Here is an 18,381-nt window from a genome sequence, read left to right as displayed (position 1 = left end):
TCGACGTGATTCTCAATCCTATTTCAATCATCGTGATAATAGTTTAGCAGAATGTGGTGTAGTTCTTATTAATAAATTGAAATTAGCTCCAGTTCGAATAAATATATATATTTCTTACACTTAGAATATCCTCAACACAACGTGTGGTTGGTTCAGGTAGAACCTCAATATCACAGTCTTCAATATATTGTACACTATTTAAAAGGTCTAAAAGAAAGATTTCATAACTCAGGGGCTGTTCACATGAGCCAGGTTACCAAGATGACTTTAAAAAAGCTGTTTGGACAATGGAGAACTAACTAGCCATAACGTCATAACGTTGTCATAACTCATAATCATAGCATTTGGCATAACGTCTTTAAAATTATAGGATTATATTTGTTCGTTGCGGGAACGATTTTGCTAGGCACTAACTGTAAATAGTCCCAGATTTAATTGACGCTGTATCGCCTGCGACATGACTTATGCTGTATGGAAGGTCTTAAGATAGAGCTAGAAGCAATAAAGGCTCGGCGATTTTTTTATTTACACTTCTTTTGCTGTGGTGTTTAGATGCTCCATGCAGGTTTAATCTGTAACTCGAGCTGCAAAGCGGAAATTGGATCTTACTGGTTTATTGACTATTGTGAAATATCACAGACAATAGTTGATTTTGATGACAAAGGTTTTTATCCAATCTATTTCTTTCATTTTCGATGCTGTATCGGCACTCTTTATTATGATGTATAGAACATAAACCATTGAAAGTGGGTAAGTAGATTATAATCACAATGATTTGCTTCAGCACTGCAGAAATCAGAAGCGACTAGAAATCATGTTATAATCGAGACGAGCAGCATATATTTGTGCAAGGTTTGTGTGTCACATTCCCGTGTGATTGCCACACTACACAAATATTACTAGGTTACCTGCACGGTAGGGATTGCTGCGAGCATTTTAGCGTCCAAGTGAACTGTTATATGAAATGTTAGTAAAATAAATCCGTTTTAAATAATAGTAATAGCAGGTTTAAAAAACTTAAAGTGAACCTCTATTGAGCGTCCCGTCTGGTCACTATTGCTCCCGACAATACTGTCGGGAAAAGCAAAACTTAAATATCTCAGCGAGTATTTGGGCTAAAGACCCCGGAATAACACAAAACGATAGAGCTTGAAAAGACGATTTAAATGGTATTTTCAAACCCGCATATAGTAATAAACTGCATTTGTATTATAAGTCGAAACATGAATCAAAATAATAGGTTGCCTTGTTATCTCAAATTACTCCCCATAGCAACCATATACTTTAGAAATTCAGTATTTTCTCGCTTTTTTTGTTCTCTGTGTTCTTTAAAATGTCTGAATTTTACATACTATCATTCTGTTATAATTCTGAGTAATTGTTGGGGTAGGATGTGCAAAAGAAGCGGAGAAAATAGCATTTTATAAGTTCTAAGCGATCATTGTTGCTAAGCGCGTGCTTACCGCATGCTCGGAATGTTGTCATGCGGTTGGAAAATGTAACAAAACTCCCTAATGCATCCCCCCTAGGGTAAATTTGACCCCGGAAATCGATTTCTGGCGTAAAATTGGACCTAGGGGGCAGATGTTCGGCTTTTTTTGCCCGAAATTTTTTTCGATATTTTTATTATTGTGAAATAATATCGCCGGTGACGCGAATTCATATCATCAATGTATGTTTATATAAAAAATAGGTACGCTAAGCGTACGTGTATCTGCTCACAAACATCTAGTTTGGCCAGCAAATGGATCATATGGATTTGGCCATGTTTTTTAATTTCCCATCTTCTGGTGAATAGGGTTTGATGATTACCTACACTATTTTTACCGCTGTTCAAGCAATAGAAAATATGCTTAGTAATATGTATTAATGTCAGTCATGACAGTAATATAGACATGCTCTGTTTTGAGAGCTGGGAGGTCTCATTGGCTTGTTTGCGTTTCCTATATTCCCTTGCATGTACTCTTCGCTTTTGCTTAGCATCAAGGCTCTGTATTTCATTAGCTCGTTTTTCCTTCATGTATTTTTTCATATATTCTGTTCTTCTTTGGTTAGGCTGAGAGCTCCTATTTGACTGTTCAGGTCCTCAGGATTTAGAAGTACCTGATGGCAAAGTTGATACATAATGATACTCATCTATATGACCTAAATAAATATCTCTAAGTTGATCTGTTGGTGAATATCCCAGTACTAAATGGATTCAGAAAATTGTTCATGTGTCTAACTAATGACTATCTTTAACTTCAGCTGATCAGCCACAGCTTGTATAATCATAGCATCACCCCATGACTCTTGCATGGACATATTATTCAGGCATTCTAACCATGAGTTTTCAGTGTTACTTTCAATGAATCTCTCAGGATTAATTAGCCCTCATATAAGCAATGCCAAATGCTCGACCTTGTAGATGGTGATCAGGGTCACTATACAACTGATGAGACACAGCTCGAAAAAGGCAGTCACCATCACCACCAACATCAAATGGTCTTAAATATAATGAAAGCGTTGTAGCTTTTGCTCTAACACTACATTTGATGACAGTCTAGTGGGACTGTTGTTTTGAACAGGACCAGGATTTCTTTCAATATCTGAAAACATTAGTTTTCTTTGAGATATGTGATATTGTTTACTAGCAATATTGCCCGCTATCTTGTGACTGTATAAAACATTAAAAGTATTTTTGTTTCTATATAAATGTTTTTTTTCTACTAAGTTGACAAAAGATTTTAAATATCCAAATGAATTGATAAAAATATGTCGCATTGGCACAAATTGAAGACAACATTGCTTGAAATTACTAGCTATCTTATTTAAAATGGATGACCTAGGGGCATTTCTTACAAAATAATGCTTTAAAGTGGATCTACTTTTTCTCTTTCTTATAGCCAATATAATTCTCTTTAAAGGCAACCTGGAAGGTGCAAGGTCTCTAGATCACTTGGTATTTGTCTGCTTTGTCAATTTCCGTACAATCAGTCGGTGGCAACAACAGCAGCTACGCGTATAGTGATCTGAATTTATACACCTAACACAGCTGCTATCTATACAATACAAATGTATATAATTTTTGTACAATGGTTTGCTGTTGAATTTCTTTGGGTTTTGTTAATCGTCTCAGAAGAGATTGTTTCGATCTCCGAACAGATTGTTTCGATCTCCGAAGAGATTGTTTTGATCTCCGAAGAGATTGTTTTGATCTCCGAAGAGATTGACTATTTACCTCATGCGGATAAGTTTCCATGTTCAGAAAAACTTGGATAAAAAAACACAGAACAAGATTTCTTGAAGCCAAAATTGCAATGAGTCACTGGTATATGTTTATATTTTCTGCATGCTTTAGGTTATGGTGTGAGCGCGTAATAAACTAATCGCTGATTGGCTAGCTATTGTCAATTATATACGCGCATCGCTGAATGGCTATGTGTTAACATACGGTACGCGCACGATAGCAATATATCTGCGTTCGCAGATACAAAAATCGGCAAAAATCTTCTAAAAGCTCGATTTTGACGCTAAAAATATCAAAATAATCCTGAATATGTGAACTAAACCACTGCAACGGGTGTTTCTTTGCATTTTGGGCAATATTTTGAGGATTAGGCCGCTTTGATGTGCAATATTGAATAATATAAAAAGCACATGCACTTTAAAGCGAATATCTTAGCGAATTGACAACATATCAATATAAAAAAAACATGTATCTACCGAGGACAATTTCTTATTTAAATCGCTTCTATTTTTGTTAAAATCGGTCAAGTATTCGAACAGGAATCGCAAGTTATAATCAGCAAACCAGTTCGAAATGTCACCTGATCGGACGGCAATGTTAACTCGCTGGGGCTGTACATGAATTAATACCTGTTAGCGAGAACACTGTCAATGACGTCAATATGTAGGTCAATATATGCTATATCAAGTTCTAACTTTTATCTTGAAATTGTTTTGAAATAGGCTGGTTTATATTATGATTTCGCGAGTAAATTTGCTATAAAGAAAAAGATTTATAAATGCTCAATTGCCCAAAGGATTTGTAGATTGCACTCGGCAAAAACGAACCATCTGAAAATAGCCATTTTACAGTGTCATGAATACCAATTTCCCCGGTGTTGGATAGACCCGGGAGTGTTTTTCCCGCTGTCAAGGGTAAAAGAGAGAACGCTGTCTTGCGAGTTACAGCTCGTTGAAGTCAAAGTCTTTAGAAGAAGCTAGTTTTAAAAATATTTTAACATACGAATCACAACAGGAATATTAACAATAATAGTAATATTAGGTAGAATTTTGGGCGCGTATATATAGCGACATTTCTCCGCTACAAAGTTGAAAGTATTGTCCTTTTCAGTTTCCGCGCGGAAAATATTGTTTAATTTAAGGCTGTTTTCCACTAGGCGGAATTTTCCGCGCGGAGCGGAAAATTACGCTCAAAAATTATTTTGAGCATGCGCAATATCTATTTAATATCTGCGTTTGGCGCAATGGCGTTTTCGCTTGGAAGTTCAATCCAATCCGACTTTTTCCGCTTTCCGCCCGTCCAATGAGCAACATGGCCGACAGGAATATGAGTGAAGAAAGCCGTGAAAGATATATTTCTAGCATAAATTCCTTAAAAGAGCTTCTTGCAAGGTCCGAGGAACAACAGCAACTTATTGCAATGGATGAAGGGTCAGTTACTGAACTGTTTGGTCACATACAACAGCAACGACAGGAAAAGCAAGTGGGAAACATTTCTCAAAATATTTCAAATAGTGCAACAGAGCAAGGTGAATAATAATTATACAATTTACACCAACTTTTTTTATTTAATATTATCATATATCCCTTGATATTCTTCAAGGGTGTTTTTTGCGGTAATTTTCCCATTATAATACCACTGATTTCAATTGATTTCGATTTGAAGTACTATAAAATTCTTCAATGTAAAGTAGTATTTTAACTGAAAATTTTTATAGCAAATCAAATGAACACATTTATATATTTTTTATATTTTTTATACAGCCAAGTAAACTTAGATTACACAAAGTTTCGTCATTCATAGATCATACATCATAAATTATCCTAGTTTAGTTTTTTTCAAATTTCTTTATTGTAAAAAAATTTTTTTATAAATATAATATTTCATTTTTTGAAAAAATCTCATAGCTAATCCAGCAATAGAATCAAGTGAAGCTCCTTTAAACAACATAGAGGCAGGAGAAGAGGAGAGGGGAATGTCAGTAGATTTTGAGGTTGAGTTATTTATTGAAGAAATTCGGAAACTTGGATGTTTGTGGAATACATCTTTATCTTCTTACAAAGACAGAAATGCAAAACAAAATGCATGGAAAATTCTCTCCAACATATTTAACAAAGATGGTAGGAATTCTTTAATGAACAGTTTTAATAATATATAACTATTCACAGTTATGATTTTTCAAATTAACCTGTTATATTATGTGATATGCAGTGCAATAGTTTGTCAAAAAATGATGATAAGGAGCTTTTAGAGAAAGATTTACATGGCCTTAAAGTAGAAATGCTAGTCTACATCAAATCCCACCCATTTCCCACATTCATTAATTTAATAGTATAGGATTTAAAGGTGAAGAATTTACCATAATAAGCATGCAAGATAGTGAATATAGATTTATAATAATGCTGCTAGAATATATTTTCTTAAGAAAAATTATTGTAAAGTCTACATGCTGCCATGTTATCTCTTTATTTTCATTTGTTAATATGATTTGCATGCACTTTAAAAGTATTTCATTGTATTTACAGTGGAATTTTTAAAGACACAGTTGAAATATTTGAAAGATAACTTGAAGAAATGCCTTGATAGGAGATCCAAGGCTACAAAATCAGGGGCAGCTGCATCAAAGTTGCCCACATGCAAGTATTTTGATCAGTTGAGATTTCTGCATGGCAAAGTCTGTAACAAACCTACAGAAAGCAATTTGACACCAGTGATTGATGTCGAAGATTCATCTTTAGCAGTCAATAATTCTTCTGCACTTACTAGTTTTGTAACCCAGTCAGTGCTCTGCCCCGAGACCTCAACTCCAACATCATCAAAGAGTATTCCAGCCTCTGCTCCAGGAAAAAGTAAAGCAGAGACTGAAATTATTGCAAATACACCTGCAAAGCGAAGTAAGTCAAGAGCAGAAATGGCATTTGCAGTAGATACAATGTTGGTGAAGACATTGAAGGATATGCAAGAACCCACTGTTACTGATCAAGATGAAGATTTATTATTTTGCAAAAGCCTTGTACCAATACTTAAAAAGATGCCTGCAAGACAAAATAGGCTTGCCAAAATAAAAATAAATCAACTTTTGTTTGATATAGAGTTTAATGATGAACTGTGACTAATTTCATCAAAATAGAGTGACTTTCTCTAAAAACAATAGACACTTAAAATTTTAAAGTTAAAGTTGTACAGTATGATTCATTTACTGAGAGTTTCTTTATAAGATGTGAATTAAACAGTATTTTATTGTCAAGTGAATGTAAGGTTCGCGTAACCATTTCCATTTGCCAGCTGACAGCACCCTGTTGTGAATTGAAATATTCCTTGAAGTCATCACGAGTACTTTTGGCTGATTTAGAATAGTTGTTTGAACCAATTTGCGGAATAGGGACAATTCCTTCAATGTTTCCTTCCCTTCTCTTCTTCCCTTGTGCAAAACAACAACTGCTTTGGTAATATTTATCACCTTCTCCACGTTTGCAATGATTGGTTTTCGAAACACTCGGAAACGTGATGTTGCAACCCCAAAACAATTCTCAATAATTCGCCGTGCCCTTGATAGTCTATAATTGAACACCCTTTCTGCAAGGGTTAAGTTCTGTCCTGGGTAAGGTTTCATCATGAAAGTCTTGAGTCCAAAAGCATCGTCCGCGACAAATACATAAGGGTAGGTTTTGTTTGATGAGTCAGGTTGGAATAGCTTTTCAGACTCAGGAAGATTCAATAGATTATTATCTATGGCATGGCCAAGATAGCTATTAGCGTACACACTACCGTCACTCTGTCTACCTGCATCACCAATGTCCACGAGAGTAAATTCGTAGTCTGCATTACAGACTGCTAAAAGCACAATACTATGTGTCTTCTTATAATTAAAATAATCAGATCCAGAACGAGCAGGTGCCTGCATTACTACGTGTTTCCCATCGATGGCACCAAGTGCATGTGGAAAGTTCCATTTACTCTCAAATTCTCTAGCAATTTTCTTCCATTGTTCTTTAGTTTTTGGTGCACTTAAGTAGCCGTTTTCGATCAAAACATGCCAAAGAACTTGACACGTTTCACCAATAATCCTTCCTACGGTCGAAGGGCTTATGCGATAACTAGCTGCTATACTGGTTTGTTCATCTCCCGTGACTAGGTACCTCAAAGTAACTGATAATCTTTCACTGGGTGAAATGGGCTCACGCATTTTTGTTGCTTTTTTCTGTATGTAAGGAGAAACCCAAGAAAGAAGTTTTTCAAAAGTCTCTGGTACCATTCTGAAACAACGAAAAAAGTACTCGTGGTCAAAAAGGACCATTTCTTTGATTAACAGGTGGAATTCTCCTTTTAAAATGCGTTCTTGATAAATCTTCCGCATCCAAAACCGCTTCTTGTATTTTTCATTTTGTCTTTCTAGTCGCCTACGAAGCACAACTAAAATTATTAATCTTTGCAGTTGTTTTTGTTTTACACTCGACATGTTGAATTTGAGATTTGATTTTCGCGCGTTTTATTAATTTTCCAACTTTTTCGCTCGCAGCGGATACTTCTGGAAATTGAAAAGCCTTTCCTCTCGAAACTTTTCGAGCGTAATTTTCCGCTCCGCGCGGAAAATTCCGCCTAGTGGAAAACAGCCTTTAGGCGCAAAATTCCGCCTAGCGAAAATACAGGTCCTGAGCAGTAGAGCACATGTTTAACAAAATAAAACATTTTTTGGTAACATGGATATTTGTTTTTGAAATATGCTATTTGTCTTTGTTGTAAGAGTCCATGTAAGTGTTTGACTTCATGTGAAGACTAACAAAACATCACTTAATACTTTGAACTTTGAACGCGCTCGAGAAGACGTGTAATCAGAAACCACGTGAAGATCCGGTAAAAGCACTGAATAACAAAAATATTTAGCTCATTCTAAAATAGGAAAAAAAACATACGCCTATGCTTACAGTAACCTAATATAAAATAAGTCAAACATTGCACGAATCTGAGTGATTCAGTCCGGCAATTAAGACGATCAATTGCAGATTTTATCTGCGACTATGTCATGTTATTCGAGATGTTATTAAACACGACTCGGAAGCGTCAAGCCGCATACTTTGAAACATCATTTGATGCAAAATATGGAAATCAACCAAACAATGCAAATGTCAATGGAAAAAAAAGACTTTAAGGCATCTGTATGTAAGACTTGATTTGCTTCACAGCACTGACAGCTCAACTGCTCAAGCAAAGCGAATTAGCAAATTGGATGGTACATCTTAATATTCTAGAAGAATTTAGCTATATAGTTCGTATGTAAACAGCATGAATCTAGCTGTGATTGATTCTATGCTTTTAGGGTTTCATGAATATATACAAGTTAAAATTGTAAACGTAACTGTAAACGTAACATATGAATGAACCAGAGAGGTGCTGAAATCACCTAACGCTCGCCTGCACTGTTTGTCTAGAATAAGGCTAAACTCTGTATGAAAGGTATCTGTATGAAGCACAAATTACCGATCTTTTCATTACAAATTACAAGGCTAAAATCCGCGTTGGAAGGTAATATTAAGCACAAACTTCAGATATTAGTTGTGACCTCAGAATTACTGGCCAAAACTGGCCTCGGAATTACATAAGTTTTATATGTGACCAATATTTCTTCCGTTTCTCGCAATCCGCGCACGTGATATCAACAGGTAAGTTAACGGACCAGGCAAAAGTCCCTGTTTTAAGCCAGGCGCACACACAACGATTTTACGGTAGTTGGTCCATTCAGGTTTAGACATATAGGCAGCCCTTGCCCAGACATGTTTTCCTTCTCGCGGCGCTCGCGCCTCGCGCGTGTACGCGAGTCTACTTGGTCTAATCATAGACAATCCAAAAGACAGGGACTGGAAACGCTATTGTTTTTTCACGCGTAATCCGTGATGCGGACAGCAGCGACATCAATGGCGACTCAATTTTAGAGTGAAAAACATTACGCAAGCATTCAAACGAGGTTTTTCGGCTCTGTTTGACCCAATATAGGTTTAAAAACCGGATAAGTGCATCCACAGATTTATATTTGTTCAAAAGATATAAATTACAAAGCCTGAAGTGTATTAAAACTATATTTACAGGGTTCGAAATGAGTGCAAACTTTGACAAAAACAATGGCGACTCAGTTTTTACAGTCAAAAATATTATGCAAGCATTGAAAGAGTTTTTTGGCTCTGTTTGACCCAATATAGGTTTAAAAATCGGTTAAGTGCATCCACATGTTTATTTTGGTTAAAAAGATGTAAATGACAAAGCCTGAAGTGTACTAATACTGTAGTTACAGGGTTCGAAGTAACTACAAACTTTGACAACAACAATGGCGATGTTTTTGCGGTCAAAAACAATACCCAACCAGTCAAATGGGGTTTTTAGCTCTGTTTGACCCAGTATAGGTTTAAAAATCGGTTAAGTGCACCCAAAGGTCTATTTTTGTTCGAAAGATGTAAATTACAAAGCCTGAAGTGTATTAAAACTATAGTTACAGGGTTCGAAGTGAGTACAAACTTTGACAACAAGAATGGCAACGTTTTAACAGACAAAAACAATACGCAAGCACTCAAAGGGAGTTTTTAGTTCTGTTTGACCCAATATATGCTTAAAATTCGGTTAAGTGCATCCAGGGGTCTATTTTTGTTCAAAAGATTTAAATTAGGAAGCCTGAACTTTATTTAAACTAGAGTTCTAGGGTTCGGAGTAGGGGAAACAGAAATAGCCATTTCCGGTTGATGCAAAAGTAGTAGCGTAAAAAAGGCCTTTATTTTACCAAACTGGCGAATCGCATAGCTATGTTGATGCGCTAAATGCACTCACAATGTATTTAAGACGATAAATTTCTGATATAACCGATAAGGGATTGCTTAATTTTCAAGTTTCAGGGTTCGAAACATATGTACACTCTCGCGGATTTTTTTTCGTGTGCCATTTTGATGTAAAGGTTCCGATAAAAGTTAAGATTTGATTGCTATAAACTAGGGAAAAAATATTAGATCATAAATACCTTGAGGAATAATATCTATTATCTGACAATATTCTTTAAACTTTAACGTTGGACTATGTTTTATATATTTTCACTCCCTGAATGATTTCTATATTAAGCGATTGAATTTTGATACGGCATGTCACAACACAATCTCAAAATTTATAATTGTACAAGTACAACACAAACAAATGGTAGCATACAGGTGAAAATATTTGAAAGTTTCTTATTTGGCTTAGGGTTGTACAAATACTTCGTTAAATCATAGGCAGCCCAGACTTTGACTTGCGCGTGTGATACTCGCGCGCGTGTCGCGCTTACGTTGTTTACTTCGTCTATATATTATGACAAGGTAGGAAAGAGTTTATCAAAATATGAAAGATATACCTTCGTAAATGTATAATTATCTACAAAATTACTTGAAGAAACGCCACAAAAACTACAACCTAATAATTACCGATGATTAAACTACATTATCCTGCAGTTTCCATGTTTTTAAACAACATTTAAAGGCTTCAAATTAGCGAAATAAAACAGGAATTCATACGGAATTTTGAGAAAACTATCCGAGGGTCACTCCGCCTAAGGAAACGTCATCCTTTTTGAGATATTAACTAAACGCTCATTGGTTCTCATTGGTGGTCCTACAGGTAAGCCAATGAGCGTTTAGTTAATATCTCAAAAAGGGGCGGGGGCGGGGGCGGGGGCGGGGGCGGGGGCGGGGGCGGGGGCGGGGGCGGGGCGGGGGCGGGGGCGGGGGCGGGGGCGGGGGCGGGGGCGGGGGCGGGGGCGGGGGCGGGGCGGGGGGCGGGGGCGGGGGCGGGGGCGGGGGGGCGGGGGCGGGGGGGCGGGGGCGGGACGCCAAGACTATAGCAATAGCTCTCTTGCACTAAAGTGCAGGCGAGCTAAAAATGAAAATATCTTACCTTGAATAGTCAAAATAGAACAGATGCTTTAAAACTTAACAAAAATTTGAAGACCCTGTCCATCGAAATCAAAAAGCACATGGATATGACGAGTTTAAAATTTGTGTTCCACGCATAAAAAACGCGCACGACCACAATTCCTTGCGCTAAATAAAATTTAGTTCAGAACCCCCTCTCTGCACAATTATACTGCTGCTACGCTCGCTCGCTTCAGGCTCGCCCGCTCCGCAGCAATTATATGAGTGAATCAAGCAGCGTCCATGTTAACCTCAGAAACCTATTTTTTATTTGAAGCAGAAGTATTTTGTTAAAGTAAGGTACCAGTATTGCAAGCAATTATAAATGACGATATAAGGCGTTTATTGGCGCTGCACGCCGGGCACGGCTAAGATTGGTACTAGAAGTCTCGAATCCAATTTTATTAGTGCTCGGGCTACGAATACAAAGACCTAGCACCGATAAAACATTTTACAACATTTACAGATGATAATTAGATAACTATAGTTTTCATCCATTTGGACCCACAAAGAATACAATTGTTTTAAACTCTGAGTAAATTTCTCTTTCTCTTCTAAAGTCGAACAACAACTATTCCCAACGATACTCACTAAACTTCACCACTGGCTGGTTATTCTTAACGTTTGTAAAAGAAATAGAAATGGATATAAAGCCAGAAACAAGTGGAAGTACAAGTGAGCGCGCATATGGTTCGAAACATCTTCGAGACGATGGAATAACTTCAATGCGGTTTCCACCTTTTAAATTAGTAATTGTGAAGTTTTTGGTTAAATATTGTGGTGCTGACTTAAGTTGTAAAGATGAGTCGGGCAAAACTGCTTTACATCATGCTGTTGATGTTGGTGAAACAGACATTGTCAAATATTTTGTTGAACAATGTGGCGTTGACGTAAATGACAAGGATGAAAAAGGGTGGACAGTTCTGCACCATGCTGTTACTAAAGGTACGCCAGAAATTGTAAAATATCTTGTTGAACATGGCGCTGATGTAAATGACAAGGATAAAAAAGGGTGGACAGCGCTGAACTACGCTGTTACTAAAGATACGCCAGAAATTGTAAAATATCTTGTTGAACATAGCGCTGATGTAAATGAGGTGAAAAATAGCGGGTGGACTGTGCGGCACGATGCTGTTATTAAAGGTACGGTACAAATTGTAAAATATCTTGTTGAACATGGCGCTGATTTAAATGGCAAGGATATTAACGGGCGTACAGTGTTGCACTCTGCTGTTTTTAAAGGTAGGGTAGAAGTTGTAAAATATCTTGTTGAACATTGCGCTGATGTAAATGGCAAGGATATTGACGGGCGTACAGTGTTGCACTATGCTGTTAGGTTTAATAGATTAGAGATTGTCAAGTATTTAGTTGAAAAGGGTGCTGACGTGACTCTTCACACTCACAATCTTTGCATTGACATCCTCAAGATGGCTGTTAAAAGAAATTCAGTTGCTTTGATCAATCTTTTGTTGGAAAAGAACATCGCTGTGTGGAGAGCTGGACCATTTCTTGTTGAGGGAAGACATATAAGTCTTCTTGAATTGAGTATTCAGCTTGGTCATGATGAAATTACAACTATCCTCAAAAGGTCTATAAATCATTGTGAGAAGATTCAGATGTTGAAAGAAATGAATTGCAACCAGTTAAAAGAGGTAATGTTTCAAACATACACGAGATATTTTAAAACCGAGCCGTACGAGCTATACTTGATAATTCGAAATATGTCTCTGCAGGGGCGTAGGAACCGGGTGGTTGGCGTCAGGGGCACGTGCGACCCCAAAATTTTTCAAGCGACAAAAATTGCCCTTTATTAACCAAACCTGGAAGCTGGTACCCCCCCAATCTCTGGATGCTTCGTACGCCCCCGTCTATCTGCTAAAATATCATGCATGGCGGACTTTCTGTGAAGCTATCTCGGAATAGGGTTTCCATGGTAACGACTTCGTATGAAAAATGCCTTAGTATCTGAGCTTTGACTATTTGCCTTCACTGATAACAATGCTCAATTTGCTCCTAACTTTTCACAATAGATAATTTGTACTCTTTCGTCCATAGACTGAAACACCGATGCAGGCTTTTGTCGCAAAGAATCGATTCAAAATTGGTGCTGGTGGTTTTTCTGGTGTCTATGTTGGTGTCATGAAGGATGGAAGTGAAGTTGCTGTTAAGAGAATTTTGGTACAAAGTGAGGATGAAACAGTTGAAAACGAAAAGGAAATCATGAGTCTCATTGAAACAAACTCTCCATTTATAGTGAAGTATCGACATTTTCACCGTGACGATACCTTCATGTATCTTATTGTTGATCTTTGCGAAGAAACCTTGAGGGAACTTGTTCATGCATGCAGTATTGAACATCTAAGAGAGCAAGAACGACGAATGATTAGGGAAATTCTATCAGGACTAGAATTTCTTCATGGCAAAGGAATATTGCACAGAGATCTAAAACCATCAAACGTCCTGGTTGATATCGAAGGTCGCATGAAATTGGCAGATTTTGGAATAAGTCGCGTTGTTAATGAAGATGAAACGACAGTTGAAACAGATGCAAAAGGTACTCGTGGATGGATGCCACCGGAAGTAATTGAAGCAATAGTTAAAAAAGAAAAAAGTCGTTTTAAAAGGAAATCTGATGTCCAGGTTGCGGGTATGATTGCTTTCTTCATCTTAACTAAAGGTGAACACCCTTTTGGATCTGAATTAGATCGAATGAAAAATATTTTAGAAGATAATCCTGTCAATTTGGAGAAACTTGGTAATCGCGGAGCTCGTTGGTTTGTGTCGTGGTTGATTAATCACAAGATTGATGATAGACCTTACGCTCACGAAACACTGAGATTCCTTATTTAGCAACACCACAAGGAACACAGCGAACAATTAGACCACCAACCACAACGTTAGTTTTAAATGATGAATCCTTCCTATCCCAAGTTTGTCCATGAAGGAAAAAAAAAATTAGCCAGGTTGTTTTATCGCGCCCATTGGGCATTGCATAATTTTTATATACTTGAAATATCCTTGTTATAAAGAGCTTAACACAACGTGTTGTTTTTTTAGGTAGAATATAAATATTACTACATTCCTCAATATATTGTACACTATTTGAAAGAAATATTTCATAACTGAGTGGCTGTTAGGAAGATGAGTCACTCTTTATGATAGATAATCAGGGAGCTATGAATTTTGCCAGGAACCCAATTCAGCATCAGAGGTCAAAACACATTGACATAAAGTACCATTTCATTAGATCAGAGATACAGGAAGGCAGAGTTGATTTAGAGTATATTCCAAGTGAAGAGAACATTGCAGATATTTTCACAAAACCAGCCAGTAAGATAAAATTACACAGTTTCAGATGTATTATGTTAGGAGAATAAGAAAAGAAGGTAAGTATAGTCAAATAAGTGCAGGATAGAAATGTAAAGCGCGCGTATATACTGATGGCCCGTCCTGCTGCACGCCATCAATTATAAACGGTCAGAACATAAAGAGCAAGTGGGGGTGTTAAACTATGCTCTATCATATATTCTTGATGATCGATTGAATGTAAATATCTTTAATTCTATAAGTTCCATAGATATATATGTAAGCAAAGTTAACTCAACGAAAAGACCAAATATGGCTATATAAATGTAAAGTGAAAATTGATGTTATACGTCCTAAACATATTACCATGTAACCTCTTATACAGGGTGTATAAAAAAAAACGCAACCACTTGCGGATTATTTAAAAAAAACGCAACCACAGAAGCGTGCATTGCGGATTATTTTCCCTCATCAAAGTTATAATGAAGCACTGAAAGAGGCATTTATTCCCACCCTCTTTGACAGGCGAGAAATGCTATCACAAAGTCTTTTTAAAGATATTGTTGTCAATGGAAACCATAAACTTGCTGGTTTACTTCCCCCTCGTAATAGCTGTAATGGTTTTCTGAGAAATAATAGAACTTTTAACACGCCACAATGCCGAACAGATCGTTTCAAAAACTCTTTTATAATGAGTTTTAGTACTGAAGCAAATTTTGCTAATTGATAACAAGTTGTATATATGTATTGTTTTCAATTTTAAATGATTGTATATATCTAATCTAAAGAACACATAATTGTGACTTTGACTAAAAAGGTCTAATAAGTTGTAAATATATATTGTTCCTTATTTTATTATGTATTTTAAATTATCGTATATATTTGTATGTAAAAGTCACATAATTCAGTCTCATGACTGCCAGTGTCTCTTTTCTCTAATAAATTTTCTAAATTTTCTAAAAGATATTCATGAAATATCCTCTTTGTTCTACAACACAAAAGACGTTTGGCCCCTGGAATGCGAGAAAGCTTGTAATCATATTCTAGCGGCACAATCGTCGGTAAACAAAGTCGGGTGCGTAAACCAACGAGCTGAATTGAAAGTATTTAACGAGTAAAATGTTATTTACAACTTATTTTATAAGGTAGACAGTTAGCATTCAAGTTATCGTGCACGACAATAAAAACTCGTTGTTCGGTTGTTAGCTGCACCATTATTAGTTTAGCTGATTTGACTATCAGCAGTTGAACTGTACGATTAGAAGCCCTTTTAAAATCCCAGGGGCATAAAATCTATTGAGCTTATGAACAATATGATTTTAGAATATTAAGTGGTTGCGTTTTTTTTGAGACACCCTGTATATTGATGTAATCCTGTCCTGTAATATCAGAGTGAATAAACTGTCATACACTAAGGTTGTCGTGTAAAGTTGTACTTGGTTGAAGCAGTGGCAAATGGCTACGCCTCAAAACCTAACATTTTTTACACTTGAAATATCCTTGTTATAAAGTGCTTAACACAAGGTGTTGTTTGTTTAGGTACAATATAAATATTACTACAGTCCTCAATATATTGTACACTTTTTCAAAGAAATTATTCATAACTGAGGGGTTGTTCATATGAGCCAGGTTACCGAGATGAATTTAAAAAAGGTGTTTGGATTATCAAGAACTAGCCATTTCCAGCTGATCTGAGATCATGACGTCATAAAGCGTCTTATCGTACGCCTGGTGTTATTTGTCCCTATTCTTCTAACTAATAGTATAAAGGGTGAAAAATTTAAATTCTAATTTACAGTTGAGAAAAAATGTTTCAGAAACGGATTATTGATCAAAAACCTTTCTACAATACAATACAATACAATACAAACTTTTATTGTGTTCCCAAGCAGGATTTTTCAACACTAATTTACAATGGATAAGATGTTAATTAATCTATTTACAAGTTTTAAAATTTAAAATTAATCTACGCTACTAAATAAGACATTTATATAAAATATCAAGACAAAGTACTGTAAGTATTCAACTATATAGTTGTTCCAAGAAACTTTGCTTCAATTCGCTTTTAAAAGTTTTTAGAGAATCTAAAGTTTTATACTTAATGTCCAACTCGTTCCAGAGTGTAACACCTCTATAGTGAAAAGACCTTTGACCCACAGAAGTTTTATAAAGTGGTATTTGCAGTAGATCTTGGCTACGTGTATCTCGTTGGTGAATATCAGACCGCTTAGTGAATAAATCGCACAGGTAATGTGGAGCGAGATCATTTACACATTTGTACATCATAATAGCCTCTCTGAGTAATAGCTGTTCTTTTACTGGGAGCCAGTTAAGTTCGCGTAAACCTGGTTAAGTTCGCGTAAACCTATCTGACGAAATAAAGATTCCTGTGATTTTCCACTGGATCACACCTCATGTTCAAGGGTTCATTCTGCTTTAGTCTTTCATAAATATTTAAACAGACCATCCTTATTGATCTAAAAAGCAGTAAGTACAAAGTTTAGATTTGAAGAACTTAAATAAGTTTACCAGGCTCTGTCTGTATCAGAATGATTTTAAAGATACACGCATTTACAATCATCATTAACTAATAATGTTCATCGTTTGTGAATTGGGAATTTGTGGTGTTCAAACAGTTGACGTTACATGGTTTTTTTCAACATTTAACATGATTTTCAAACAGATTGTTCACGTTTTCACGTATAATCATACAGGCAGAATATAATTTGTTCACTCTTGACACAACGTTTCCTAATTTCGTTTGTCTTTTTTCAGCATTATTGATTTTGAGTAAGTGCCATTTGCTCTAAGGAAGACAAAAAGGATTCCCCAAACATGAGGTATTGTACACACATCAAAGCTTAGCACAATTTAATTAATTTTTTGATATACATACAGCCTAATATGCCAATGCACTTAACTCTCACTTTGCCCCAAGTGTAGCTTATTTATTCAGCAATATCGCCCAGAGTTTGTTCACTACTGCTTAAGTAATAAATAAAAATTTCAGTTAAAAGTGTAAAATATTTCATTAGGCCCAGCATGGTGTGGTCAAAAGACAAAGACCTAGTACTTTTGAAGGAAGTGGCAGCTGTAGGTGTTCTGACACATAAGCAAAGGTCAAGAGAACGTGGTCTGGGGTGGCAAAGTGTAGCTGATAATGTCAGAATTTTGGGTCAGGCAGTCACTTTGACGGGGGTCAGAGAGCTCTACAGTTTGACAGCAAAGAAATATCGTGCCTAGAGAAGAACGAGCTACAGGAGAATGTGGTGAAGAAATGACGGAGTATGAAAAACTGATGGAAGACCTAATCAATATTGAGAACGAGACCGATCGGCAGATGGAAACAGAGTGTGCAGCAAGAACTCAGACTGGATCGAGAATGAACGAGAGTTGATGAGAGGGAACAAGCAATGGAGAGGTTGGAGGAAACAAAGAAAAGGGTTGGAATGCCAAGTGAGAGTGGTCGAGCTCAGAAGAGAAGAAAATCTGGAGACATGATGGAGTGGTTGCAGCAGAGAGTGGAATTGGAACAAAAAGACAGGGGGTTAAAGCTGGCAGAAAACGGGAGCATGCGGAGATGCAAATGAACCAACATATGGAACTTTTGCAGGTAATGCAACAAAGTCAGCAACAGTTCAGCAAGCAAATGAAGCTGTCTGAGCAACATCTACAACAGCAATTACAAATGCAACAACAGCAACAACAACAGCACCAGCAAGAATTTGCTTTTCTACAACAGCAAATGTTGGCTTTAATGCAGCAGCAGCAGCAGCAGCAGCAAACACAAATGTTGGCTAACATGTTTAAAAAATAAATTAAAAATATGGTACTTTGTGTCATATTGATCAACAGACATTTTATACCTTTATTATATCCCGAGAATATGAAAAATATTTATAAATTTTCATGTTAAAAAAGGAA

General features: G+C 36.5%; 2 protein-coding genes across 3 annotated transcripts; both read left to right on the top strand.

Annotated features, from left to right (window-relative positions):
• Positions 1–672: 672 nt before the first annotated feature.
• Positions 673–15,247, top strand: LOC114532175 (2-5A-dependent ribonuclease-like). 2 transcript variants are annotated; one of them, XM_028553751.1, is made up of 3 exons: positions 673–750; positions 11,712–12,803; positions 13,207–15,247. In XM_028553751.1, exons 2-3 carry the CDS (start codon positions 11,793–11,795, stop codon positions 13,999–14,001), a joined length of 1,806 nt encoding a protein of 601 aa, XP_028409552.1. In that variant the 5' UTR covers positions 673–750; positions 11,712–11,792; the 3' UTR covers positions 14,002–15,247. The 2 variants fall into 2 exon arrangements, with proteins under 2 accessions (XP_028409552.1, XP_028409553.1); XM_028553752.1 differs by lacking the exon at positions 673–750 and having other exon boundaries at positions 11,444–12,803.
• LOC114532138 lies at positions 4,541–6,351 on the top strand. Its single transcript, XM_028553713.1, has 3 exons — positions 4,541–4,757; positions 5,137–5,349; positions 5,755–6,351. The coding sequence occupies exons 1-3, from the start codon at positions 4,541–4,543 to the stop codon at positions 6,339–6,341; spliced, it is 1,017 nt and encodes a 338-aa protein (XP_028409514.1). The 3' UTR covers positions 6,342–6,351.
• Positions 15,248–18,381: the final 3,134 nt, after the last annotated feature.

Source organism: Dendronephthya gigantea, unplaced genomic scaffold, assembly GCF_004324835.1.
Source record: "Dendronephthya gigantea isolate DGI-Jeju-01 unplaced genomic scaffold, DenGig_1.0 000078F, whole genome shotgun sequence".
In the NCBI taxonomy this organism is placed as follows: Eukaryota; Metazoa; Cnidaria; class Anthozoa; order Malacalcyonacea; family Nephtheidae; genus Dendronephthya; species Dendronephthya gigantea.
This window is presented reverse-complemented; position numbering and strand designations above follow the sequence as displayed.